Raw genomic sequence first — 24,237 nt, forward strand, 5'->3', positions numbered from 1 at the left:
GTGAATCGCCCTTTGGTGGTCCTGGGGTGAGGTCTTGATACCTAAGGGTGGGCTAAGTGGGCGTGGTGGGCAACTACCGCCAGGTACTTGTACAGGGGCTCCTACAGCGGATGGTCAGAGAGGGACAGGGCGCCAACAGGCAGCACGGGCCCAATAGCAAACCATCTGCAACCCTTTGGCCTCACCTAAAGACCCCTGTCACGTGTGGGTAGTGGCCACCCAAACCCCTGGCTTATGTGTGCAATCTGTCCTTTCGCCAATTTGACACCTCGACTTTTTTGGAGCAAGTCGATGCTGGAGCTAGCTGTTCTTTTTGGCTGTGACCACATATAAGAGAAAACATCACTTGAAATTCTCTCTTCTTGTCGCACCCACCCCCCATTCTACTTCTTCAGTTTGCAAATTCCACAGCTCAGTGTGGTCTTGTCTTGAACGGAAGGACATCGCGGTCATCTCTTTTGTGCGACCTCGCTTCCTCGACTTTCTCTTTTCCTTTCTCCCCTCCAACCTTTCCGAGAGAGCTTCCTGCTAGCAGAGAGCGCCATCTCACAGAGCTTCCACCATGGCGTCGAGAACGCAAACCAACTGGACCATCGGTCTCGGGCTTGTCCTCTGGATTTGCCTGCTCTTCTCCCCCTTGGCCTTCACCTCGGCCAAGGCTGACGAGGTTGACAACTACGGAACTGTCATCGGTATTGTAAGTTGCGCCAACCCCTCCATCCACCTCACCGACCTGGCTTGCGCTTTTCAGGAGCTAACACTGTCTTCGTCAGGATCTGGGAACCACATACAGCTGTGTCGGTGTGATGCAGAAGGGCAAGGTCGAGATTCTTGTCAACGACCAAGGTACATCCCTGCTGCCGAGATCGCTTTTGTTTTCGCTGGCTTTGAGCTCACATTTTCTCTCTCCGTACAGGAAACCGTATTACCCCGTCATACGTGGCCTTTACCGAGGAGGAGCGGTTAGTCGGTGACGCCGCAAAGAACCAGGCCGCCTCGAACCCCCACAACACGATCTTTGATATCAAGTAAGTATTTTGGTTCGGTCACTTTCGTGTCACTGTGCCTCTGCTAATGCATGTGACCTAGGCGAATCATCGGCCGGAAGTTCTCCGACAAGGATGTTCAGACCGATATGAAGCACTTCCCCTACAAGGTTGTCAACAAGGATGGCAAGCCCGTGGTTTCCGTCGCCGTCAACGGCCAGGACAAGCAGTTCACTCCCGAGGAGGTCTCTGCCATGGTCCTGGGCAAGATGAAGGAGGTTGCCGAGAGCTACCTCGGAAAGAAGGTTACCCACGCCGTCGTTACCGTCCCCGCCTACTTCAACGACAACCAGCGCCAGGCCACCAAGGATGCTGGTGTTATCGCTGGCCTCAATGTTCTCCGCATTGTCAACGAGCCCACCGCCGCAGCTATTGCGTACGGTCTCGACAAGACCGGCAAGGAGCAGACTATCCTCGTTTTCGACCTGGGTGGTGGTACCTTCGATGTGTCGCTGCTCTCTATCGACCAGGGTGTCTTCGAGGTCTTGGCTACCGCTGGTGACACCCATCTCGGTGGTGAGGATTTCGACCAGCGCATCATCAACCACTTTGCCAAGCAGTACAACAAGAAGAACGGCGTCGATATCACCAAGGACGCCAAGGCCATGGGCAAGCTTAAGCGTGAGGCCGAGAAGGCCAAGCGAACCCTCTCTTCTCAGATGTCCACCCGTATCGAGATTGAGGCCTTCTTTGAGGGCAACGACTTCTCCGAGACCCTGACCCGCGCCAAGTTCGAGGAGCTGAACATGGACCTGTTCAAGAAGACCATCAAGCCTGTTGAGCAGGTTATCAAGGACGCTAAGCTGACCAAGGCCGATGTTGATGACATTGTTCTGGTCGGTGGTTCCACCCGTATTCCCAAGGTCCAGTCCCTCATCGAGGAGTACTTTGGTGGTAAGAAGGCCAGCAAGGGTATCAACCCTGATGAGGCTGTTGCCTTCGGTGCCGCTGTTCAGGCTGGTGTCCTTTCCGGCGAGGAGGGTACTGAGGAGATCGTTCTCATGGATGTGAACCCGCTCACTCTCGGTATCGAGACCACCGGCGGTGTCATGACCAAGCTTATCCCCCGTAACACTCCTATCCCTACCCGCAAGAGCCAGATCTTCTCCACCGCTGCCGACAACCAGCCCGTGGTTCTGATCCAGGTCTTCGAGGGTGAGCGTTCCTTGACCAAGGACAACAACCTGCTTGGCAAGTTCGAGCTTACCGGCATCCCCCCTGCGCCTCGCGGTGTTCCCCAGATTGAGGTCAGCTTCGAGCTTGACGCCAACGGAATTCTCAAGGTCTCTGCTCACGACAAGGGCACTGGCAAGGAGGAGTCCATCACCATCACCAACGACAAGGGTCGCCTGACCCAGGACGAGATTGACCGCATGGTTGCCGAGGCTGAGAAGTATGCCGAGGAGGATAAGGCCACTCGTGAGCGTATTGAGGCCCGAAACGGCCTTGAGAACTACGCTTTCAGCCTTAAGAACCAGGTCAACGATGAGGATGGCCTTGGTGGCAAGATCGACGAGGAGGACAAGGAGACCGTAAGTTGACACATGCAGTCTCTTTCTCATATTGCCGGTTATCCAATACTGACCTTAAACCAGATTCTCGATGCCGTTAAGGAGGCCACCGAGTGGCTTGACGAGAACGCCGCCACTGCCACCACTGAGGACTTCGAGGAGGCCAAGGAGAAGCTCTCGAACGTCGCTTACCCGATCACGAGCAAGCTGTACTCTGGAGGTGCTGGTGGCGCTGGTGGCGAGGGCGCGGATGAGCCCCCGAGCCATGACGAGTTGTAATACCATAGATTCCCCGTTGTTTTTTTATTAGCCGCGAAAAGAAAGTAAAATCTTTTTTCTTGAATCACCCAGTCCGATTCTGGACTTTGATCGGTGTTGCGTATGAAATTTCAATGGCAGGCGCAAGGATCAAGCATCGGGAGTCGCAGGGGCTTTGACATACATGGCCTTCTCGTCTGATTCCATGGCATCGGCGCTAGAGTACATCCAGTCAATTCAAAAGCATTATGATACCTGAAGTCGAGACTTTGATTGTCCTGGTTTGTTTTATGCTAAAAATCGTCCTAGTTCACACGGCTCATCAGAGTCCGGTACCACCTTGTTGTGCACCTCCCTTCATCTCGCACATGCGCAGGGCTAATTACTCTCGTCTCATAGCGGCATGGAGGCGTTGGCGGCGGGGATGCAGTTGCCGAGAAAGGTGCTCGTCATGGAGGACGTCGAGTTGACGACGCCCGTCCTGCCGAGCTCGCTCGTGCCGCAGCGGAGGCCGAGCACGAAGGCGCGAGACATGACGTCGGCGAGGTAAGGAGACGTGTGCGTGTGGTCCTGCGGGAAGTTGTCGTTGACGGCCTGCCGGCCCATGTTCTTCATGGCCTGGGCGGCGTAGGCGCCGTGCGGGACGTAGTACACGCCCCTCGCGGTGCCGCCGGCCTGCGACGCGGCGAGCCACGAGTAGTAGGTGAAGCGGTCCGTCCCGGACCAGGAGAAGGACCCGGACTCCCAGGGGTTGTTGGGCGTGGCGGACGAGATGACGACCTTGGCGCCCGCGGCGAGGAACTGCGCCGTCGCGGCCTTGAGGTAGGTCGGGAAGGTCTGGACGATTTCTGTCTTGCCGCTGCGGAGGAGGAAGGGAGATTGTGTATTTTAGCCGCTGAGTTTGGTTTTTCTGCATAACTCTGTGGTGAGCAAGGGGGGAGGAGGGGGGAATAAGCACTCACTCATACGCCGTCGTGCACGTCTGGCTGCCCTCGCCGAAGCAGTCGGTGCGCCCGTTGTCCCGGCCGGGGCTCAGGGACCCGCCGTCGTTGTGCCCGAACTCGACGACGACCCAGTCGCCGGGCCGCACGGCCTTGGCCACGGCGTCGAACCGGCCCTCGCGCGTGAAGCTGCGCGCCGAGCGGCCCGACACGGCGGCGTTGTTGACCCGGAAGGCCGAGGGGGAGAGGCTGTACTGCAGGTACTCGCCCCACCCTTGGATCTTGCCCGACGGGCTCTGGTGCGCCATGGTGCTGTCGCCGCAGAGGTGGACCGTCGCCGGGGCGGCGGAGGCCAGGGGCTGTAGAGTGGCCGCGAGGGCGGCGAGGAGGGATTGGCGGCGCATGGGGTCTGCTTCGGTGGTTTGGGAGAAGCGTCGGAGGGTAAGTATTACGGGTTCAGGGCAAGGGTGAAATCTAGGCGGCAAAGTGGGAGGTGTATATGTATGTATAACAAGAGGTTGCAAGATCTAATAGAAACCTTTCTTTCTACTTATATCATAACGTCGTGGCGGCACTACGAAGGGGGGCCCTTATACCGGATATATTGCCCTTCCATATGCAGGCTCGCGATAGCCGGGGATGTGGGAGCCGCCACAGTCCGGGGCGCTCTGCACCGAGAGCGAGTGCAGACAATGAGGGGAGAGGCACGCGGATAAATAAGGACAGTTGAGTAGATGTTACATAAGGACCACCTCGAGACTTGAGAAAAGAAAGTCCACCTATTGCATCTGGAAACCGTTCACATCCTGATTTTCTAATCTCACATTAGCAGAGTATGCAGGTTGATGTTCATGAAGTCCGTATTGTAAGTACAAGCAATCGCATGCATGTGGTGTGAATAAAAGGCTATGACTAACGCATACAGGAATGTAATACCACTGGAATCACTCTCTTCCTCTTCCCTGCCCTTTCCGAATGTGTCTCTCAACCAGTCCAAGGTGCAGGGCCCGGGTTCTTATAAGAAGTAGGAATGGGCCAGTTGATGTTGATCAGAATGCCTGGGTCCTGTGCACTGTATGCACCAGGCAGAGCAACTAGAGGACCAGGAGTGCCACTGCCACCTCCGCTGACATTGATCTGGGCACAGGAAATATAGAACTGAGCACCTCCAACACTCTGGGCAACGTGCAGCCCGATATGCTCGATACGGAAGAGGTATTGCCCGTTCGGAAGGGACTTGGGGAGCGTGACCGAAGGAGTCTTCATGCCTACGAATCGATACTTGTTAGCTGACAGACTGACAGGCGAGACAAGAAAGAAAAAGGCGCCACGTACCATTACTTGTCCAAGTGAGCTGCTGGCCGAACTTCGGCTGCTCATGCCAGATCTTGAACCAGACGTTTCCGTCCCCGTCAAAGCTAGAGAAGCTCTGTCCATCCGGGACCCTGGCGAGCCAGAACGACAGCGGCCCGGGGTGGTAGATGTTTGGGTTGGCGTTGAAGCCGATGGTCGAGCCCGCCGTCACGTTGTAAGTCTCGCTGGGCTTGCCGGGGCTGAGCTCATAGCACCGGATGTCCTTGGACTTCACGTCAGTCACTGGCCCGTTGTTCTGCCAGTTGATGGTCTTCCGAACGTCGAGCCAGGTCCCTGTGGCCTTGCCATCGGCATACAGCGAGTCAAAGGTATCTATTGTTTCTGTTAATACCGGTCGTCTCGGGAGCATGTTGGCACGCTACGGCTCACAGTGGGCATTGACTGCTGTTGCGGCCAGCAAGAGAGATGTTATCAGCTGCATGTCTGGGACTGAGAAGAGTCTTGGACGGGAGAACGATTTTGAAAAGAGCGGCCAAGTTGGTCAGTCGGTCACGACTTTGAAGTGCAATGAGACTGCTAGAGATTCATCGTGAGTGCCAAGACATGAGCAGAACTGTCTTGGACTTTTATATCCATCACACCCAAGCCATTGCTGGCGAGTCAACATCAAAACTTGCGCACACCTCTTTGTGTCAGCATCGACAGATGAGTCCTCATGACAGAAGGCCAAGGAACTAGCCACTTGGAAGGCGCCCGTATATTGCAAGCAATCTATTCGACATGGACAAGCCTACCGAATTTGGTGCTTTGGGAGTGGCAGGCATAAGTTCCAACCCCGCTGGCGTGTACCGCAGCTTGAGAAAGCGTTTCTCACAGTGTCACCTCTAACACATCAACACTTCGTCTGTGCTTTGTGACTTACCCCCGTTTGCCTTCGTCACTCGTTCCCATCTGCACTAGCACGGGAGAGCGGCAGGCCAGATCTGGGGTCTGGGGGTTGTGCCGTTGCAACGGCAGTCGAACCGAGTAATCTGGCTAAATGCAAAGGTGCAGCAGCGCAGGCTTCATTTCCGGGCTTTGCGATTCTTGGCGTGGGTGCTCCTCGGAATGATTGCATCACTCTGTTGAGAACGATATCATGAAGGAAGTTCATTTCCAAGCGGCAGAGCACGATACTTGCGCACTTATTCGTCTGATCGTTATCAGAGACGCAGAAACAAGCTCTCGCTGGCAAGCTCTCAGAGCTGCCCGCAGATCGTCGGTTTCAAACAGATCAACGGAAGGTGACTGGCCGTGTCGGATGTAATGCGACTGGGGCCGTCCAAGCTTTCATCTAACCCGTAGCCAACCGTGGCATAGCAAGTACGCTTGCCACCATGGAGGAGCCGCAAGGGTTGCATTGGCTCGACGTGCGCGGAGCATGCTGGTTCAGGTCTGGGCACTGAGAGAGAGAGTACCGAAATAGAATGATATACACAGGTCAGAGTAGCTAGTTGAACAAAGTCGGAGTGTACGGACCGGAGGGTTCGACCAAAGCGACGGAGTAGAGTAGCAGTCGGTTGGTGGAGGCTTGATGGCGACGGGCCAGTTTCCGGGTTGGAGAGATCTTGGCAGATCGACTTTGGGTGCTCGCTCCTGATGGGGCAACCACATCACCCGAACCTAGATGCACGAGCTACGGATGGATCAATGCCTCTTCGATGCCCAATTCTGTAGAATGTGTTGCCCAAACATCACTCCTCCTGGCCCACTAGGTTATGTGGCTCTTACACGGACTGACCCTTAGTATGGCTCAGACGGAATTTGGCTTGTGCCGCCATGCTTCTTTTTCTCTGGCTTTGCCTCATGGTATGAAGCTATTCTGAAACCAAGCGGTGAGTGGTCATGGATGTTCCTAGGCGGCATTGATTATTCAGGACACTTCTAGACCTAAAAGTTTGCCTGCTAAGTTGAGGGTTGTCCTTCAAGCTTGATGAGCCCTATAGTGGCCGGCTGTACTCCGAAGAGCAGTCCACGTGAAGAGGGCCTCTACATCTCAGACGAGATGAGTGCATGGGATATCCTACTGAAAGAAGCGGTTCAGATTCAAACGAAGTCAAACTAGCGCTTAGAAAAGGGATGTAAAAGATTTCTACCACTAGGAACAGCCTCCGAAGACTTGGACATCTAGTTGATCCCATTATTTCCCGTGCAATACATTGAAATTAGTCAGAACCCATCTTGAAGCAAATCCACCCCAACACTCCATTTGGACCTTGGATCATAGGGTTGTGAAAAGATGGCAATCATAGCAACCCCTATTCGAAAGCCTGATATGTATATCTCTGAAGCATCTTCGTTGCCTTGCCCACAGAAGTCGTGTCAGGCAATTGTGTTGGTCAATCCTCACGGGAATACCCAACATTTGCCAGCATATCCCTAAAAGTCCGTCTTAGTATTGAGTTTCATCAGTGGAAATTGCAACATACAGATGGTACTCTCTCTGAAGAGTCGCCTCGAAGCCATCCTCATCATAGTCATCATAGTCGCTATCGTCGTCCTCAATGCCGCTGTCACTGTCACTGGCGTTGGTGTTGGCGTTGGCGTTGTCGTTGTCGCAAGCTGTCATCTCTGCCCAACAACGCATACCGTCATCCTCATTGACACAGCCCATTGTTGACGGTGGTGTTGGCTCCCAAGAGTGATTGACTGAAGGACCCATGCATGGTCCACTCGAGATGAGTCCATTGGGCAAAGAAGACCATCCATTGATTGTACCATCAGAGGCACTTGATCCCAGAGCACTGGTTGTAGCAGTAGTTCGATCTAGCAGCTGTACCAAATCCTGTTCCTCAGACGGATCGAGCGCAAAAAGTTCATCTTCGGGATGCAGGGAGCGGTTACGAAAACCGGGAGCCGGTTCCATGGCCTCCAAAGCGTCGTGTGTGGCACAATTCTGCATTGATCTGGCGTCGTTCTCCATCGGCATGATGATGTCTGAGAAATTCAGCTGAAGCATGGCTGCCTCAGTCATGCCCACGTCGTCTTCAAACACCATTTCTTCGGCATGGCCGGTATCTTGGAGACTTCCGTATGTTACAAGATTTTCGATGCTTGGTGTGCGGCCAACTTTGTTTCCACAGATGGTCGAAGAAGAGCGGATTTCCTCCTCACACACATCAAAGATTTGTGTCCATTCCTCCTCTTCAGCGTCAATCTGTTGAAGGTCTGGGACATGGGATGGGATGCAGTGAGATTTGGGAGGAACAGATGACGAAGCTTGGAACGTCGAGGCCTCGGTCTCCGAATCTACTGCCTGAGTGAAGTTGTTCGCCAATTGGCTGTAAAGGAGGGAGGGATGACCGGGTTTGTCGCATCGTCTTCGCTTCTGGGAGTTGAGTTCGTCGTCTATTGCGAGTGCTCGCTTCTGGGAGGAACAAGGAGTAGGAACGGGCACCTCTCCAACCGTATGGGAATGACAGTTGGCTGGCATGTTGAAGTGTATATATGCGTAATATGAGGGAGAGAGGGCGTGATGGGCCAGGAGGGGTGAAGAGACAGCCTCACAGATCGAAGATCAGGAGTTCCAAGAGCTTTAAGTATCAGACTCCAGGGCCTGACGAGAGCTCAAAATTGAAAGTCTGGTTGTGTTTGTACCAAATGCTGTATGGAGATGATTGTCGGCGCCTAGATTAAATCTTGAGAAGGCGTTGCCTAGAGACAGAGGAAGTCGCTTCCGTCGTTCTGGTGAGTAGGTCCATTTTTCAGGAAGTCACAGATTGAAACCTTCTTTCGGTGACATACACCTGCACATCTGGGAGTCTCTGCTGTTCCTTCTACAGGACCAGTTGGCTCTCTCGCTCCTGCCCAAACAGTGAAAAGGGTTCTAGGTTGCTAACGCGCGAGCAGAATCGCAATGAACTTGGGTGGGAGCGAGAGAGCTCCCAGGCACCTACCTATCTCTTACCTCTTGCCCATGATTGATGTCGCCTACCGTCATGCGAAGCGCAAATCTGCTCACCTCCTCCGCCCTCTGTGAAAGTGATCGGCATCTATCGTGCCATGTCGTGTCGTGACTGTTGTCCGGATACATGCATATCATTGCTCACCTTATCGCAATGCAGCGATAAGCATGTGACGCGGGCCAAGACCCAGCAACCCCACGTAGCATAACTAGCCCCTCCGACCGCATGCTGCCGGCATCATCTCCGACATGGGTGGCTGGATGAGCTCCCTGAACGCGCGACTCAAACATACAACTCGATAGAGACTCAGATACCCTGAAAAAGGACAGGTGTACACGACCAAGAACATATGCGGCCAGGTTCAGCCCAGCTCAGAACGAGAACTTGCAGGTCTTGCGGAGCAAACATCAGCCATCATCACGCCTGGCGCATTGCTCCAGTGACCCACCTGTAACCGCATTCATCAGTCAGGCACAATGTTCTCTCAGGTAAGGACTCGGCCTGTTGTCGGTTGCCTATGTTATGGAAAGGCCATGACGGTTGGGAATATCGCACTCGTTGTGCTGCATGTGTGGTGAACAGTTTACTGACATTACCTGTTTCGTCTTCACAGAAGAAGCCATACTCGGCAGTCACTGTGACCATCGAGCGCCTCACTAGTGAGGCTTATGAGGAAGATGATCTTAGTGGGATCCCAGACCTCGTTGAGGTGATCAAGCTCCAGGACGCGACAGGAGCCACTGAAGCTGCCCGGGCCATTCGGAAGAAGCTGAAATACGGCAGCGTTCATCGCCAACTGCGTGCGCTGACACTTCTCGACGGCCTTATTCAAAATGCCGGCCCTCGCTTTCAGCGCACATTCGCGGACGAGACCCTCCTAGAGAGACTGCGTGTGTGTGGCACATCTGACCTGTCGGATCCCGAGGTCCGAAAGAAATGCTCAGAGCTATTTCGGAGCTGGGCGACTGATTACAAGAACACGCCTGGCCTGGAGAGGATTGCCAAACTGTACAAAGTATGCAAACTCCGTTGGGCGATCGACAGTCTAGCATACTGACCCATCCAGGAACTCCCTCGCCGTAAACAAGTCGTTACTCAAGAACGGTCAAAGGTGATCCGGGAGACGGAGAATCCATTTGGAGAAGAGGAGGAGGAAGCTGCCAGAGCGATGGCAGGCCCCTCGTCCTCCAGGGCGTCACCGCCTTCAACGCAGACTACCGGTCGAATTGAGTCCTTCAGCTATCTGGGCTCGTCCAAAGACAAGAAGAAGAAGGACAAGGACAGGAAGGGCAGGAAGGGCAAACCATTCGACCTCGAGGCAGAGAAAGAGGCGATGAAAACGACTGTCGCGGATGCCTCCATGGCTGCTACTGGGCTCCTCAATGCGCTGCAGAGCATTAACCGTGAACAGGAGCGCATCTCGGAGAACCAGCTCGTTCTTGATCGATTCGAGGCCTGCAAGTCACTCCGGAGGAGAGTCTTGCGCTATGTAAGCCTCTGGTATCGACATGGTGCCCAGCTCATATTGACCAAGTTTTAGATCTATCATGTCGAGTCTGAGCAGTGGCTCGGCGGCCTTCTGCACGCCAACGACGAGCTTGTCACTGCTCTCATGACTTTTGAGCAGCTTGATCGGTCCATCGACGCGGACTCTGACTCTGATGATGACCTTGCGGAGCAAGCTCATCTCTACAGAAGTAAGAAGATTTGGACACGAAATACCGACGAACCGAACTAATGCTTCACTAGTGATCACGGAGAAGGCCAAGGAAGGAGCATCGCCCACCAACCCCGTGCCGGAAATGGGTGGCTTGAGCATGGAACCCAATCCACCGCTGCCGACTAGGCCGGCCGCACCCCCTAGGCCAATGGGCGCAAAGCCAACCTCGTCCAGGCCGCCACCACGACCGCAGCCCGATGATTCGGATGCGGATAGCTATGAGGATGAGGACGAGAATGACCCATTCGCGGACCGGAATGCGGTTGTTACCCCGAAGGTGGAGCGGGGAGAGCCTCAGTGGTAGGAGGTTGGATGCTGTTGATCACACTCGGGTGACCGATTTACGCAACTGGTGTCAGGATCTGTTTGCAGCCCAGCGCAGTTAGAATGTTTGCCATGTCTTATACCTCTTAGCGGCTGTAGCTGAAGTACGATATGAATGAAACCGTGATTCATTTTACCTAGTCGCAACGACCAATAACAATACAAGAGAAAACGCAACTGGGACGACTGGGAAAGGCAGCCACATAGCTGTTATTGAATTACTACATGCAACATTAATCACTAGGGGAAGGCCGTAGGCTCGAATTCTCACTTCATCTCCGACCACGTGTGGTCAGTCCTCAGCACCATTGACGGATTAGGCCTTGCTCTCCTCTTTCAGTGGCTCCACAGGCTTGTCCTCGGGTGAGAAGTTGAGAGAGACACTGTTGACGCAGTGACGCTCATCGGTGGGTGTAGGGAAGCCCTCTCCCTTGAAGACGTGGCCGAGATGGCCGCCACAGTTGGAGCAGACAATCTCGGTCCTCGCCATGCCCCAGGCCCGGTCCTCGTGGCGGGTGATGGCGCCGGGGATGCTGTCAAAGTAGGCCGGCCAACCGCACCCGGAAGAGAATTTGTGGGTGGCCTTGTACAAGGGGGCGTTGCAGCCGGCGCAGGTGTATACTCCGGTCTCCGGGTAGTGCTTGTCGAACTTGCCGGTGCCCGGTCTCTCCGTGCCCTTTTCTCTCAGGATACGGAATTGTTCTACCACGGGGGGTTAGTCTTCTTTTCTTACCACTCACAGGGCCGGCGGGTGTGTTGTTGCTCACCGGGCGACAGGACGGCTCTCCACTCGTCTTCGGTTCTCTTGTCTGGATACGACATCTTGTTCTGGGCAGAGGTTGAGCTGAAGAGGCTGCCGATCAGTGGTATCGAGGGCATAGACCTGAGCACGGCCCGCTGCGGTGCAGAATGCAGGAGAGGCTGCTGGTGTTGCGCAGCTGTGCGGGTAGCACGAGTGAGAAACGACAGGGTATGAAAGGCACGGAAGATGGAGGTGAGCTGTGCGAAGCGCATGGGCGATGAACTTGTGTGAGTGTGAAGCTAGGAAGTCTGGGAAAGGGTCGGCAGGACGAAGTATGAAATACTCTTATGAGGTCTGGAAGATATTGTTTCAATGGGATTTGACAAATACTCAAGATGCTCCGCCGCAAAACGAAGGCATATCTGGTCATCAACTGTAATTCAAATACTTGCCCTCGACTTCAGCTTTCGGCTTCATGACATGCACCGAGTTAAGAATGGGGGCGAACAAATAGCGCTAATGCGAAGCCATGGGCGTCATAGTTGAATGATTACTCTATCATTTAGGCCAGGAGGAGGGGGCGCAAGCTAAGGCTGTCCATCCTCTGTAGAAGAGAAGATGGTAGAAACGAGTGCGCCCAATCAGAACAGCTGGCAAGGAGGCAAATGGCAGTTGGCATTCTGTCCATAATAGAGCCGTAGTTAGTGCGTCTCAGGTGCAGTTCAATGCCCCCTCGATGACAGGATGGCGCTTGAAATTATTGGGTCCCTCCTTTATCGGTACCTAACCGCCAATCTAACACGTCTGGCTGGCTTCTTGGATCTTTGGATTTCCGACTTCAGGCAGTCAAGTGCCAAAGAGCCATTCGCATGCCCCTCGCCGCACGCGACCTCTGATACCTCGCCTTTGCTGCGCCTGCAACTTCTTCTCGTCGTCCCAAACCGCCACTATCCAAAGCCATTGCGCATCCCGACAATTTAGAATCTGTCAGAGCGGTCCCACACCCTTGGAAGCTGCCCGAAAGATGTCCAGGAGACCGCCGAACCCAGCTGCTGAGCGCGCAGCCCAGAACCAGCAGACGATCAAGAGCCTGCTCAAGCTGGAGGCCAATAAAGTCTGCGCCGATTGCAAGAGGAACAAACGTGAGCCCCCACCGACTCCTGAGGTATCCCTCAAGCCTATCACCGCTACTCGATTCTGACCAGCTACTACAGATCCGCGATGGGCCAGCTGGAACCTGGGCGTCTTTATCTGCATCCGCTGCTCGGGCATCCATCGTGGCATGGGCACGCACATTAGCCGAGTCAAGTCTGTCGATCTGGATTCGTGGACCGACGAACAATTGCAGAGCATCCTGAGCTGGGGCAATGCGCGCGCGAACAAGTATTGGGAAGCCAAGCTGGCGCCAGGCCATGTTCCCTCCGAGGCCAAGATTGAGAATTTCATTCGCACAAAGTACGAGCTCAAGCGGTGGACCATGGACGGCCCCATCCCCGATCCTGCTACTCTAGATGCCGAGGGCGACGATGATGTCCCGCTCAGCATCGTCAAGGAGAAGCAGAACATCGAGCGCAAGGAGTCTATCAGGAAACAATCGGTGGGAAAGTCGGCAGCGCCTCAGCAGGCTGATTTGATCGGCGGCATTGGAGGAGATCCCATCCCCCAGCGAGCCAGTACTGCTGGCCCGCCGCCGACCAGCAAAGTACCGCCCAAAGCCGAACCGGCACCTCCCAAGGCCACAAGCACAAAGGACTCGCTCCTCGGCCTCGACTTCCTGGGCACAGAAACTGCCGCACCTCCACGCCCCGCCAGCACCACTGGAACATCTGGATCGGCAGGTCAGTCTCGGCCAGACCTGAAGCAGTCTATTCTGTCGCTCTATGCCACCGCACCTCGCCCCCAAGCCCAAGCTCAACCGCAACAGAGCTCCCACGCACCCTCTGGGTCTTTCAGCGGCATGCAGTCCCCAGCAGCCCCTCAGCAGCCGAGCGCGGGCCTTACAGATGCATTCAGCGGCCTGAGCTTCTCGAGCTCCTCCGGCCCCAAGAGCCCACAGAGTTCCGCTTTCGCCGGCTTGGGCAACTTTTCGAGTAGTCGCCCGGCCCCTCAATCCAACAACTCTGCCTTCTCCAACCTGAGTGGTGGAAGCTTCTTTGACTCCAAGCCAGCGGCCCCGGTGGCGTCTCAGCAGCCGAAGCCGACCTCTCCCAACTACAGTGCATTCTCGTCTCCCACTCTCTCGGCGGCGCCTCCCAAACCCGCAGCCGCTCCAGCCCCAGCTTCTGCAGCTCTCGGAGACTTGTTCGACTTCTCTTCCCCGGCCCAGCCTGCGGCAGCCCCTGCGCCTGCAATACCTAATCCCATGCCATCGGCGTCCGCAACTTCAGTTTTCAACCTCTCTGCAAGCCAGCCCAAATCTCCGGTGGCGACGTCACCACCTGCCGCCCAAGCCGCGAACCCCATGGCTTCGCTGGCTCAATCTTCGGCTGCTTGGGGTGGTTCTGACGTCTGGGGCGGCAATGCATGGAGCACCCCTGACACGACGGCCGCTGCCCCCAGCAAGAGCCCAGAGGCAACCAAGGCTACGCCTGCTAGCGATTTCAACTGGGGCAGCAGCACGGGCAACTCGTTTGCCAACCAGAGCGTCGTGCCCGGTGCATCTGGCGGCCTGACCACCGCGCCCAAAGTAACTGCGGATGAGGAGTTTGGGGGATGGGCAAGCAGTACTGGAAGCAGCAGCAAGCCAGCGGCGAGCTTTGGCGGCAACAATGAAGATCTGTTTGGTAATGTGTGGCAATGAAGCAAACGATGATGAAAGGGTTGTCGATGGATTTAGGTTTGCGCCGTCATCCACAAAAGTATGGTACTGGCGTTACCCATAGACGACTTCATAGCGACCCCTGATTGTTGCAAATGATTTTACATGCAGAAACATTTGTCTATCCCGATATTGACGCGATATATTGATACAATCTTCCATTTGACTAGCCTGAACGCCGTTGCTATGCTGAAAATTAGGGTATTTGTTACTTGTTCATCTTTGTGATGCACCCAAGGCATCTCTGGTTTTCGATCTTCTTTCTCTCCCCTGCAAGACAGCGCTTCAGAACATCAACTTCCACACATAGTACAGCACCAAGAAGACGGCGACGAGGATGCCAGCCAGTTTCAGCACGGCGACCTTGTTCCCCGACGCCGCCATCCTCGTGAGCCGGCCGGCCGAGCCCTTGATCTGCGTACCCATCGAGGAGAAGGTGTCGTTCTAAAGCAAGCGCAATTCTGTGTCAGCAAAAATTCTCCCCGCCTGGGAACACTTGAGGCGATGTATAAAAAAGGAGAGGGCTGTGGCGTTTTTTGCGCGCGATTACGTACCGTGGAGTCGATGACGTCTTGGGCGCGCGCGTTGTCGTAGATGTCGATGGTGACACCGCGCAGGGCCGACACCTTGGCCGACAGCTCGTCGAGGCGGGCGTTGTTCTGCCGCTCGCGCTCGTAGGCTTCGGACATTGCTGCGGCTGCGGTGGTACCTGTCCGTGTCTTTGCGTCTGTGGTGATGATGTGGCCGATAGGGCGCAGGGTCCAGGAGTGTGCGCAGTCCGAACGGGGCGATGGGACACCGTTTCAGGTACTTTGGGGGAGCGCCTCCGAGGGTTTCGACAAGGAGCGCCCCGACGGAGGGGAGCGGAGGTTCGGATATCGCGGCGCGGTATGCTGCGGCTGGTTATCGCAGAGATTTGTGCGAAGAAAGTGCGGAGGGGAGGATTGGGGGTGCGTTGCGCGGGATCGTGGGCTGTCGAGACTGGACGCTCGGTAGAGACGGGAACGGATGGATTTCAAAAGGGGACCTCGTGATGCGTCGTCATGGCGGGCGCTGCCGGTTTTCTTTTGGCAATGATTAGGGATTAGGGGAAGGTTTGTCTGGTGGCTGGCGGGCTAAGCTGCACCGCCACGCATGAATCAGGGGGTGCCTCCAGGCCTCCTAGCCAGCGCTGTCGGACTTGTTGCGCCCCCTGTGACGAAATGCTGAGTGGACAGCGGGGTCCTGGTTGGGCGAGATGGGGGCCAGTTTCCCCGCAGAATCGTTTGATGGATTCGCTTTGGAAGACAGTCAGCAGAGCAGTCCTGGGCAGCGCGCGCTATGCTGTGCCGTGTCCCATCTTAGAAATTTTGATTTTATTACTTTGGTAAGGTGATTGTGGTGATCCTCATAGCCCAGCACGCCCAGCCTCGTGGCGACCGACGCGCGGCAGCTTTCTTGTGTTTGCTCTGTGCTGTGTGATACTTCTTGTTTCTCATGCGGCACTGCGTCTTTCTCCTCCTCCTTATTCTGCCATATTCGAACAAAGCGTTTTGGCTCTAGGTGCCAATACCTACACTAGACCAGCCTGTTTTATCACCTTTGCCTTGCTCGCTCCCACTTCGCCCTCGAAACTTTTGGGTCGGTGACGGGCGGCCTAATCATAAGCTCGAACTCCACCAGCCATCATATCGGCTTAACCCCACATCATTCCCCCAGTGAGCTTTGGATCGCAACCACATCATCCGCACAACATTACCTCGCAAAAGAGTGCGCCAATCCAGCACCCTCTCTTCTCCGGTACATCCTGCTGCTCTTCTGTCGCTACAGAACCTGTGAAATCCAGCAGCCATGGGTATCAACAACCCTCTCCCGTCGTCTATGGCGTGTAAGTCCTGTCCCGAGCTGTCTCGCTCGCCTGCCTGCCTAGGCTCCCGGCTGTCCCGCGAGCCACCTCGTACGCATGATCGCTGACTTGGAACTGCACCCACGACAGCGGAGTGCAAGAAGTGCGGAAAGATTCTCGCCTCGTTCGTAGATCCTCGACAGTCCTTTGGTCCTGACAAAGTCATTCCTCCCTCCGTTCTTGCCCAGGCCAAGGTTAGTCTGACCCCTCTTCTGAAGTTCTCTGGGCGGCGCCACCCTGTCTTGATGTGTCTCGCGGATCGCATGTGTCACCCGCAACCAGCCACGAAGACTGGTTTGGACTCAGTTTATTGACGCTACTTCTTCTCTGTCTAGGGCCTCGCTATCCTCACTGTCATCAAGGCCGGCTTCCTTGGCTCGGCACGATTTGGAAGTGGTCTTGTCGTTGCACGGCTACCAGACGGCAGCTGGAGCGCGCCCAGTGCGATCGCAACCGGAGGCGCTGGCTTCGGAGGACAGATCGGTTTCGAGCTCACGGATTTCGTCTTCATCCTCAACGACTCGAACGCCGTCAAAACCTTCTCTCAGGCCGGCTCCCTCACACTTGGTGGGAATGTCTCGCTCGCTGCCGGTCCCGTCGGGCGGAATGCCGAGGCCGCCGGAGCAGCCAGCTTGAAGAGTGTCGCGGGTATCTTCAGTTATTCCAAGACCAAGGGTCTCTTTGCAGGTGTCTCGCTAGAAGGATCGGCCATCATCGAGCGCAAGGACGCCAACGCGAAGCTGTACGGCCGTCCCGTCAGCGCCCGGGAGCTGTTGTCGGGTGGCGAGCGCCCGCCGCCGCAGGCAGGACCCCTTCTCAACATCCTCAACTCCAGGGCCTTCAGTGGCCAGCGGTCGGGCTCGATGAGCGACGGGATGTACAATGACATCCCGGTCTACGATAACAACTACGACAATGTTGTATGGGGCGAGAACCGCGGTAGTGCGTACGGAGAGGGGCAGAGCCGGGGCGGCTATGGCAGCAACGACGACTTTGGAGCTCCGAAACGGACGAGCACTTGGCAGGATGACGTCTACGACCAAGAGCCTCGGTTTGGCGGTGCGTCGCGGTCCAACACGTTCAACGATGCATATGGCGACAACAAGAGCTCGGGTCCTGGCCGTCCAGCAGCGCCGAAGCCTAATTTTGCCAGCAAGCAGGCTCTGCTGAAGAAGAACGAAGCTGTGGCTCTGTTCAACTTTGATGCGGACCAGCCAGGCGATCTTGGATTCAAGAAAGGTGATGTCATCACAGTTCTGAAGAAGACTGAAAGTGACAATGACTGGTGGTAAGTTTTAGGATCAACATCAAGCTACCCTTTGGATGATTGTAGACCAGTGGCCTAACTTGACCTTCTAGGACCGGAATGATCGGGACGAGACATGGCATCTTCCCCAGCAACTACGTCAAGATGAAGGAGTAGAAGGAGTAGATGGCGCTCTGCATTGTTTGAACTCGGGTGACTATGCGCTGGAGAGATTGGCAACTTTCACTTCTCCTGGGGGGTCCTACATGGTGGGGTTCGATCTGAAGCATTCAAAAGCTTGTTTCTCAAACTTGGTTGTTTCTCGTCAAGTTATGATCCATACAGATGATGATATCACTGGTTGCTTCTCTCCTTCTTTTTGTCTCTTCGGGCGGGGCTAGATATAAGCCTGGAGTTATTGGTTTGATATAGGATTCACAACTGCAATTGGTACTGAACAAGCATATGCAAGACTGCCATCCATTCGGTTCTTTTTGCTCTTGCCCCCTGTGCTCGCTCACGACCTCTGCCTGACAACGCAGTGATTGTGATCACTTGGTCACTGCCCACTCGACGTTCAGCTCCTGGAACGCCACCTCGAGGGTCTCGGTGGTGTTCTTGTCCGGCCGCGCCGCGTACGCCGCCACCGTGAGCATCCAGTCCTCGTCATCTTCGTAGGCAAAGGCCCACGCGCACTCGCGCATCGGCAGCAGCAGCACCTCCTCCTCCCCTTGATTTCCGGCGGCGGCGGGAACGACCTGGTAGACCCACAGCGAGGTGCCCAGCTCGTCGGCCTCGCGGCGCGCCAGCAGCGTCACGACGGGCCGGTCCGCCTGGCCCGGGCCCGCCGTGCCGGCCGCGGGCAGGGCGACGCTCCAGTCGGCCCAGGCGTCGCAGGTCACGGTGCTCAGGCGCGGCTGGTCCTGGTAGTACTCGATGCCGGTCTTGACCCACTTTGGCGGCGTGCTGGGGCCGGCGGAGGCGGAGGAGGAGGCGGAGGAGGAGGAGGAGGAGCAGTTTGTGCCGGTGCTCCGGTGCAGGGAGAGGGCCATGCCGGCCTGGTCGTAGCGGTGGGTCCAGGTGCCGGTGAAGGAGACGCGGGCGGAGCGGAAGGCGCTGAGGGGGTTGGTCTGGGCGTGGGAGGTCGGGGCTGGAGGGAGGGAGGGTTGAGTGTTAGTGTTGGCTTGGCTGGAGAGAAGTGGTTTGGGGTTGTTTGTGTGTATATTCATGATTTGTGTGGTTTTTCTTTTGCTCTTACCATTAAAGACGTCTGTGCTGGGGGGTTTGCGCCATATGTCGGTCCCCGGCTGGGCCGTGATGGTGAAGAGCGTCGTTAGGAGGGAGGGGAGCATTATGGTCTGTAAGTGTAAGTAGATAAGAAGAGCCTTTGGAGGATGTTACTAGGATTTGATCGGCTCTCTTGTGTTGAATACTACATGTCCATGTCTAGATACCCTTACCCACACAGAGCGAGGGGCATCGGCCTTTCTTTTATATACAGCTGAGGCTTGGTGAAAGCGGCATGTCGTAATTAATGTCCGAGTTGCATACAGCTTCGTTTAAGCATGACGGAATCGTTTCTAGAACAGGCGGCAAGAGAGCGGCCTGCCACCAATAGTTGCATGCATCGTGTGCGGTGCTCAGGCGAAAGCGGTGGTTACAGTGCCTGGGACAAGGCACACGCTACCATCAAGCTGTTTCTCTTCTGGCAGGTGGTATTTTGCGTCTTGAATCTCGGTCTCTTGGCAAAGCTTGACGCTACCATCACCACTCTGTAGCCGCCACACTTCCTTTTTGAAGATTACTGGGATCTTGAGGCTTGGGCTTACTCCAAGTTGGTCTTCATTGTTCCCGTAGTTGGAGAGATCTGCCTGCCGTCCCCAACAGGAGGTAGGTAGACTAGGTCGCCAGGTAAATATTGTCTTGTTCAGAGATGTGTATATATTCCAGAGAACACACACACACCTTGAAGGTCAAGTAGGTACCTAGGCTAGGTACACTGTAGGGGAAGTACTGTTGGCAAGCCTACCTCTCAAGAAACAGAACCTCTACTTGTACTTCCATTCGTATTCTTGTGGACCCAGGGGAAGGCGGCAAGTTCCCTAGCGGCAGTTGGATATCGGGAAGCCTAATCTTCGCCTGGCATAGTGGCAGTGCCCCTGAACGCCCCAGTGAATGCCCCCACATCTCGACTAACACGCCAGGGATGCTGAACAGATCGAGCCTTTTCGATCTTCAGCTGATGAACTTCTCATTGTTTTCTCTTCATCTCTTTTCGTCCTTCTTTATCAGGTTCTTTCCTCTTGACCTGCTTTGTCACTCCTTTCATGTGCCTTTAATTTGCCCTGGTGATATCACTGACGGCCTTGACAAGGTGATCTCTCCCAGTTGACGCTGACCTGGCATCCATGTGAATCACTGGTCGACTGGGGACGCGTCACTCTCATTTTACAAGCATCTCAGAATTCATTCTCCAACTTTCCTACATTGCCATTTGACAGGCCTTCCTCTTACTAGAGATCTGCTTGGTAGTCGATATGGTCGTCTCCAGCATTTCAAGCCCGCTGCGTCTGCGGCTGATCATCGGGTCCTGCATTCTCTTTCTCCTTATCCTTGTGGCCCTGCCGTCAAGCGGCCGATCTCCACCGGTCTCACCAGCACGTTCAAGATATTTCCAAAGTATGGCTGCTGTTCCCTCAGATTACACCAGGGATCAGGGCGAGACTCCCTTCTGCGCCAGTCTCTACGGCATCAAGTACCTCGAGGATCTTCGAGACAGCGCCTTTGTCCAGTCTACCCCTGAATCACAGTCGACCCTGATCACCTTCTGCAATTCAACCGCAAAGGATCAGATTGACTCCATGTTCATCGCCAAAGATGTCAAATACCGGTCAGACATCAAGAAGTTCGCTCTCTCTGGACAATTTCGGGATCTTGGCTGGACCGAACGGAGGGTTCAACTTCGACCTCGCCCCGATGACTTCGCGAGATACATGTATGACACTGGTCCCGGCCCAGTCTTCAAGCAGGCAATCTTGATGGACCGAGATCTCTCCCTCGAGTCTGAAGAGCTGGAGTCGCCCAAAAGCTTTACGATTCTCGTCAAACGCGAAGGCGAGGGAAACATCTGGCACTGCTTGATGGAGATCATGAGTCTGACCATGACGATCGATGTCCTCAAAATGACCATCGACCCTGAGACCAAGAAGCCCTTCCTGTCTGACGAGGACGCCGAGAACACTCAAGTCGTCATCCTCGACGACAAGGATGAGGGCCCGTTCTTCAGCATGTGGCAGATGTTTGCTCGCAAGCCTGTGCTCCGCCTAGGCGAGATCGAGAACCGGTCCGGGTTGACGAATGTGATTGTGCCGCTGGCCGGCGGTGGAAATCCATTCTGGTCAGGAACCTGGAAAGTACACCCATGTGGCCGGTCCGACCTCATTCGAGTCTTTGCGCAGAGGGTCTACGAGCACTTTGGGATCAACTATCAGAAGGAGCGCGAGGGCGAAGTCGTCGTCACCTTCATCGATCGAGCCCAGACGAGAAAGCTCGTCGATCAGGATGCAATTCTGGAAGCCCTCAAGCTCCAAAACTTGAAGATCGACCTGCGAGCCGTGGATCTGGCCTCGCTCAGCTTTCCCGAGCAGATCAAGGCCATACGCGAGACTGACGTCCTCGTTGGCGTCCACGGTGCGGGCATGACACACGCAATGTTCCTTAAGGAGGGCTCCGCTGTCGTCGAGATCCTCCCGGCGGAAGTCTTCCACAAGGGCTTCCGGAACCTCGCTGTGATGATGGGCCACACCTATCTCAGCATGCACGCCAAGGAAAACATCAAGGACGACGACGATGTCTTCCGGGACTGGCACGGCGACAACATGAGGATAGACCAGGCTAAGTTCTTGGAGACTGTCTCGATCGCCGTCAAGACGATGTACAACAAGGGCTGGCGCAGCTGGGATGCGGTCGGCCCTCTCGATGGGGGTGCAGGAGACGGATAAGAAATGGCGGAGGGCCATCCACTGTGCCTTTTTCACAATACTAAGAATTGATCTTCTTTGTCACTTCTTAGACTTGGGGGTGTTTCCAAAGGGAGACTGTTCAACATGGAGGAAAGGGATATTGGCGAGACGAAGCATTGATACCCCATGGCGTAACGGTACGGCCATGATGAGCTGAGGTTCGAGAGGCACATAACTACGCACTTTTGCAAGGCACATGTATTTTAGACCTGCGCTTGCACTGTACACGACTTAGAATGCGATGATATTTTTGACTTTCAGAGTGTGGTAGTCTCTGATGCTATATTGACTCTCAGTGAAGCATCTGCTACTATTTACGTGGTCTTAACCTCGACTTTCAACGCAAAGCATTCAACTGACAAGATCGGCCATGGGAGTGATTGGCAGAGTGAAACATCGAAACACTTCCTTCTCGAGATCCTCAGGTTGGAGTCTACCTTGCTGGACAAGTACCTGCGATTCGGTAGCCGAGAGACCGAAAGCGCAAGTCATTCTTCTTCATACAGGCACGCGATGTAGTCTAGGACCAGGGCGCAGCGGCTTCGTACCTTGGACCCGTGGCGCGGACGAAGCTGCGCACCCAGGTCCCCATCTCCGCGTCGTCCCTGTTCCCAGAAACACTACTTTCTGGTGGAGTCAAGACCCGGATATCGAGGTTGCCGAGTAGAGGCGCTGGAATGCGGTCGTGCTCGGGGCCGAAGCTCGAGTGGGTCACCCGGCGCACGGAGCGGTGCATGCCGGGGACACGGCGTCAAACGCGTGCGTCGTATCCGCCGTTTCGGGAGGCTTTGTCTGGCTCAGCCTACCTAGCCGACAAGTTTACTGCAGTACTACGCCCCGTAGAATGTGAGATGCACCTTCAATCCTGCAGTATCCCTTCTATTCGGTTTCCATCACCATAGCTACGGTTATAAGGCCCACGCAATCAATCCTTCTACGCAGTCCAATCCTCCTCATAGTATTGGATTTGGGATTGACTGGCCAATGGTTTTCAATTCCATGATTTGATCGGATATGAATCAATATCCTCGACTATGTCGAATATCTATCTCCCGCTCCAAAGGGCCCTCTTCCGATCAACACGCCAACCGCCAAGCTATTTGGCGCATGCCCCGGACCCGACATCATGAAGAAGCGTCTCGCTGCAGAAAGTACTGGCTCGATGGTGGTCGCTGCCGTAAACGGCAAAGAAGATCCCGAAATATCGGTAAACTTCCACGGATCAGCGATAATATGATGTCGGCGCCCAAGTGCTCGACAAACCAGGACGCCGGAACGGACACACGAAGACCAATAACCGCCAGCAGGTGACGATCACGACATGGCCGCCGCATGCGTGAGGGCTGGCTCGTGGAACGAGGGGGAGGATTCTTCAGAGTGCCCGCCTTTCAGTCCAAGTTGTTCCCCGAGGACAAAAGCCACTCCCGAGAGAAGCTCTGTCAACCTATCCTGGCAAGAAAGCATAGAACGTGAATGACACCCCTCCCCCCCATCCTCCCCCACGTTAGGCAAGCCTCTTGATAACGGGCTGAGAAAACTGAGGCTGGACTTCCGAGAATGCGTGCCGATCTTGCCTCCGTATCTGCAGCCGTCCGTCTGCACGAGGGGAAGAAACGGAAGACGAGATTTCGGGATAGAGCTGAAATCGTATGTCCGAGGGGTTGCCGTACCGTGTGAGCCAGCTTGAATACGTAGAGTTGTATGTCGGTGTGTCGAAAGAGGAGCACATAGCAGAATAGCATGTGTACCTGTTCCTTGGTTGCTGCTTGTCGATCCTGTAACTAGTAGAATTGTGTGATCGCGCACAAGCCAGATTCATACAGTACATGTGGAGGAGGGAGGTCAGGAGGTGGGGGACGGGTTTGCCTCCTCCATACACTCACTCATATGCTAGTGGAAGGAAAGGAAAAAAACATTGGTTATATTACATAGTATATTCTATTTTTTTTTCTTTTCAAAGAAAAAAGAAAATAAGTGTTTAATTCACTAGGGACTCAATCAAAGGAGAGTAAGGGGGGAGGGTTTTACACAACCGCCCTGTGATACACATCTCGACTTAGACCTGGCCTGAGCGCGCCCGAGACGCTGGCTCGAACAAAACAGGATGCACACCGATGAACTCATATTGTCTCGCAGGAAGCAGTGACACAGTCTTCTCGGCCAGCCTGAGTACGCTCTGGCAAAGGTCAATTGAACAGAGCAGCGTCATAGCCAGCAGGTGAACTTTGTCAACTGAAGGCCTAAAACTCAGGGTCCTCCCACGTGTGCAGGTGTCACGCTCCGGATTGGCATCTCGATCTTGAGCACCAGCGGCGAACTAAAATAACGGGGTGGGGGACTGTGAAATCCATCTTGATGGTGATTAGGCCTGGAGGAAACTAGGGATCAAATAAGAATATTCAATTAATCATTAAAAGACCTGCAGAGCAAAGAGAAAGGGGGAGGATCATGGCAATACGAAGAAGT

At 54.9% G+C, this 24,237-nt stretch overlaps 11 protein-coding genes across 11 annotated transcripts; 5 read left to right on the forward strand and 6 right to left on the reverse strand.

The window, feature by feature from the left end:
* Window positions 1-562: 562 nt before the first annotated feature.
* E0L32_001458 (uncharacterized protein) lies at window positions 563-2,836 on the forward strand (the record flags this gene model as incomplete). The annotated part of the gene is made up of 5 exons (XM_031135539.1): window positions 563-697; window positions 774-846; window positions 917-1,028; window positions 1,090-2,578; window positions 2,642-2,836. The coding sequence occupies 5 exons, from the start codon at window positions 563-565 to the stop codon at window positions 2,834-2,836; spliced, it is 2,004 nt and encodes a 667-aa protein (XP_030991972.1).
* Window positions 2,837-3,208: 372 nt separating this feature from the next.
* E0L32_001459 (uncharacterized protein) lies at window positions 3,209-4,160 on the reverse strand (the record flags this gene model as incomplete). Its single annotated transcript, XM_031135540.1, has 2 exons — window positions 3,209-3,674; window positions 3,778-4,160. 2 exons carry the CDS (start codon window positions 4,158-4,160, stop codon window positions 3,209-3,211), a joined length of 849 nt encoding a protein of 282 aa, XP_030991973.1.
* A 580-nt stretch (window positions 4,161-4,740) lies between these two features.
* Window positions 4,741-5,479, reverse strand: E0L32_001460 (uncharacterized protein; the record flags this gene model as incomplete). Its single annotated transcript, XM_031135541.1, has 2 exons — window positions 4,741-5,024; window positions 5,092-5,479. 2 exons carry the CDS (start codon window positions 5,477-5,479, stop codon window positions 4,741-4,743), a joined length of 672 nt encoding a protein of 223 aa, XP_030991974.1.
* Window positions 5,480-7,448: 1,969 nt separating this feature from the next.
* On the reverse strand, window positions 7,449-8,542 carry E0L32_001461 (uncharacterized protein; the record flags this gene model as incomplete). Its single annotated transcript, XM_031135542.1, has 2 exons — window positions 7,449-7,488; window positions 7,539-8,542. 2 exons carry the CDS (start codon window positions 8,540-8,542, stop codon window positions 7,449-7,451), a joined length of 1,044 nt encoding a protein of 347 aa, XP_030991975.1.
* A 948-nt stretch (window positions 8,543-9,490) lies between these two features.
* On the forward strand, window positions 9,491-11,038 carry E0L32_001462 (uncharacterized protein; the record flags this gene model as incomplete). The annotated part of the gene is made up of 5 exons (XM_031135543.1): window positions 9,491-9,502; window positions 9,628-10,029; window positions 10,081-10,503; window positions 10,555-10,711; window positions 10,764-11,038. 5 exons carry the CDS (start codon window positions 9,491-9,493, stop codon window positions 11,036-11,038), a joined length of 1,269 nt encoding a protein of 422 aa, XP_030991976.1.
* A 336-nt stretch (window positions 11,039-11,374) lies between these two features.
* E0L32_001463 (uncharacterized protein) lies at window positions 11,375-12,072 on the reverse strand (the record flags this gene model as incomplete). The annotated part of the gene is made up of 2 exons (XM_031135545.1): window positions 11,375-11,760; window positions 11,826-12,072. 2 exons carry the CDS (start codon window positions 12,070-12,072, stop codon window positions 11,375-11,377), a joined length of 633 nt encoding a protein of 210 aa, XP_030991977.1.
* A 752-nt stretch (window positions 12,073-12,824) lies between these two features.
* On the forward strand, window positions 12,825-14,600 carry E0L32_001464 (uncharacterized protein; the record flags this gene model as incomplete). Its single annotated transcript, XM_031135546.1, has 2 exons — window positions 12,825-12,942; window positions 13,006-14,600. 2 exons carry the CDS (start codon window positions 12,825-12,827, stop codon window positions 14,598-14,600), a joined length of 1,713 nt encoding a protein of 570 aa, XP_030991978.1.
* A 303-nt stretch (window positions 14,601-14,903) lies between these two features.
* E0L32_001465 (uncharacterized protein) lies at window positions 14,904-15,307 on the reverse strand (the record flags this gene model as incomplete). The annotated part of the gene is made up of 2 exons (XM_031135547.1): window positions 14,904-15,062; window positions 15,173-15,307. 2 exons carry the CDS (start codon window positions 15,305-15,307, stop codon window positions 14,904-14,906), a joined length of 294 nt encoding a protein of 97 aa, XP_030991979.1.
* Window positions 15,308-16,448: 1,141 nt separating this feature from the next.
* E0L32_001466 (uncharacterized protein) lies at window positions 16,449-17,926 on the forward strand (the record flags this gene model as incomplete). The annotated part of the gene is made up of 4 exons (XM_031135548.1): window positions 16,449-16,485; window positions 16,594-16,697; window positions 16,839-17,791; window positions 17,863-17,926. The coding sequence occupies 4 exons, from the start codon at window positions 16,449-16,451 to the stop codon at window positions 17,924-17,926; spliced, it is 1,158 nt and encodes a 385-aa protein (XP_030991980.1).
* A 374-nt stretch (window positions 17,927-18,300) lies between these two features.
* On the reverse strand, window positions 18,301-19,101 carry E0L32_001467 (uncharacterized protein; the record flags this gene model as incomplete). Its single annotated transcript, XM_031135549.1, has 1 exon — window positions 18,301-19,101. The coding sequence occupies one exon, from the start codon at window positions 19,099-19,101 to the stop codon at window positions 18,301-18,303; it is 801 nt and encodes a 266-aa protein (XP_030991981.1).
* A 1,185-nt stretch (window positions 19,102-20,286) lies between these two features.
* On the forward strand, window positions 20,287-21,750 carry E0L32_001468 (uncharacterized protein; the record flags this gene model as incomplete). The annotated part of the gene is made up of 1 exon (XM_031135550.1): window positions 20,287-21,750. The coding sequence occupies one exon, from the start codon at window positions 20,287-20,289 to the stop codon at window positions 21,748-21,750; it is 1,464 nt and encodes a 487-aa protein (XP_030991982.1).
* Window positions 21,751-24,237: the final 2,487 nt, after the last annotated feature.

The sequence above is a fragment of the Thyridium curvatum genome, assembly GCF_004353045.1.
Source record: "Thyridium curvatum strain D216 chromosome Unknown NODE_5_length_802575_cov_81.998223, whole genome shotgun sequence".
NCBI lineage: Eukaryota > Fungi > Ascomycota > Sordariomycetes > Thyridiales > Thyridiaceae > Thyridium > Thyridium curvatum.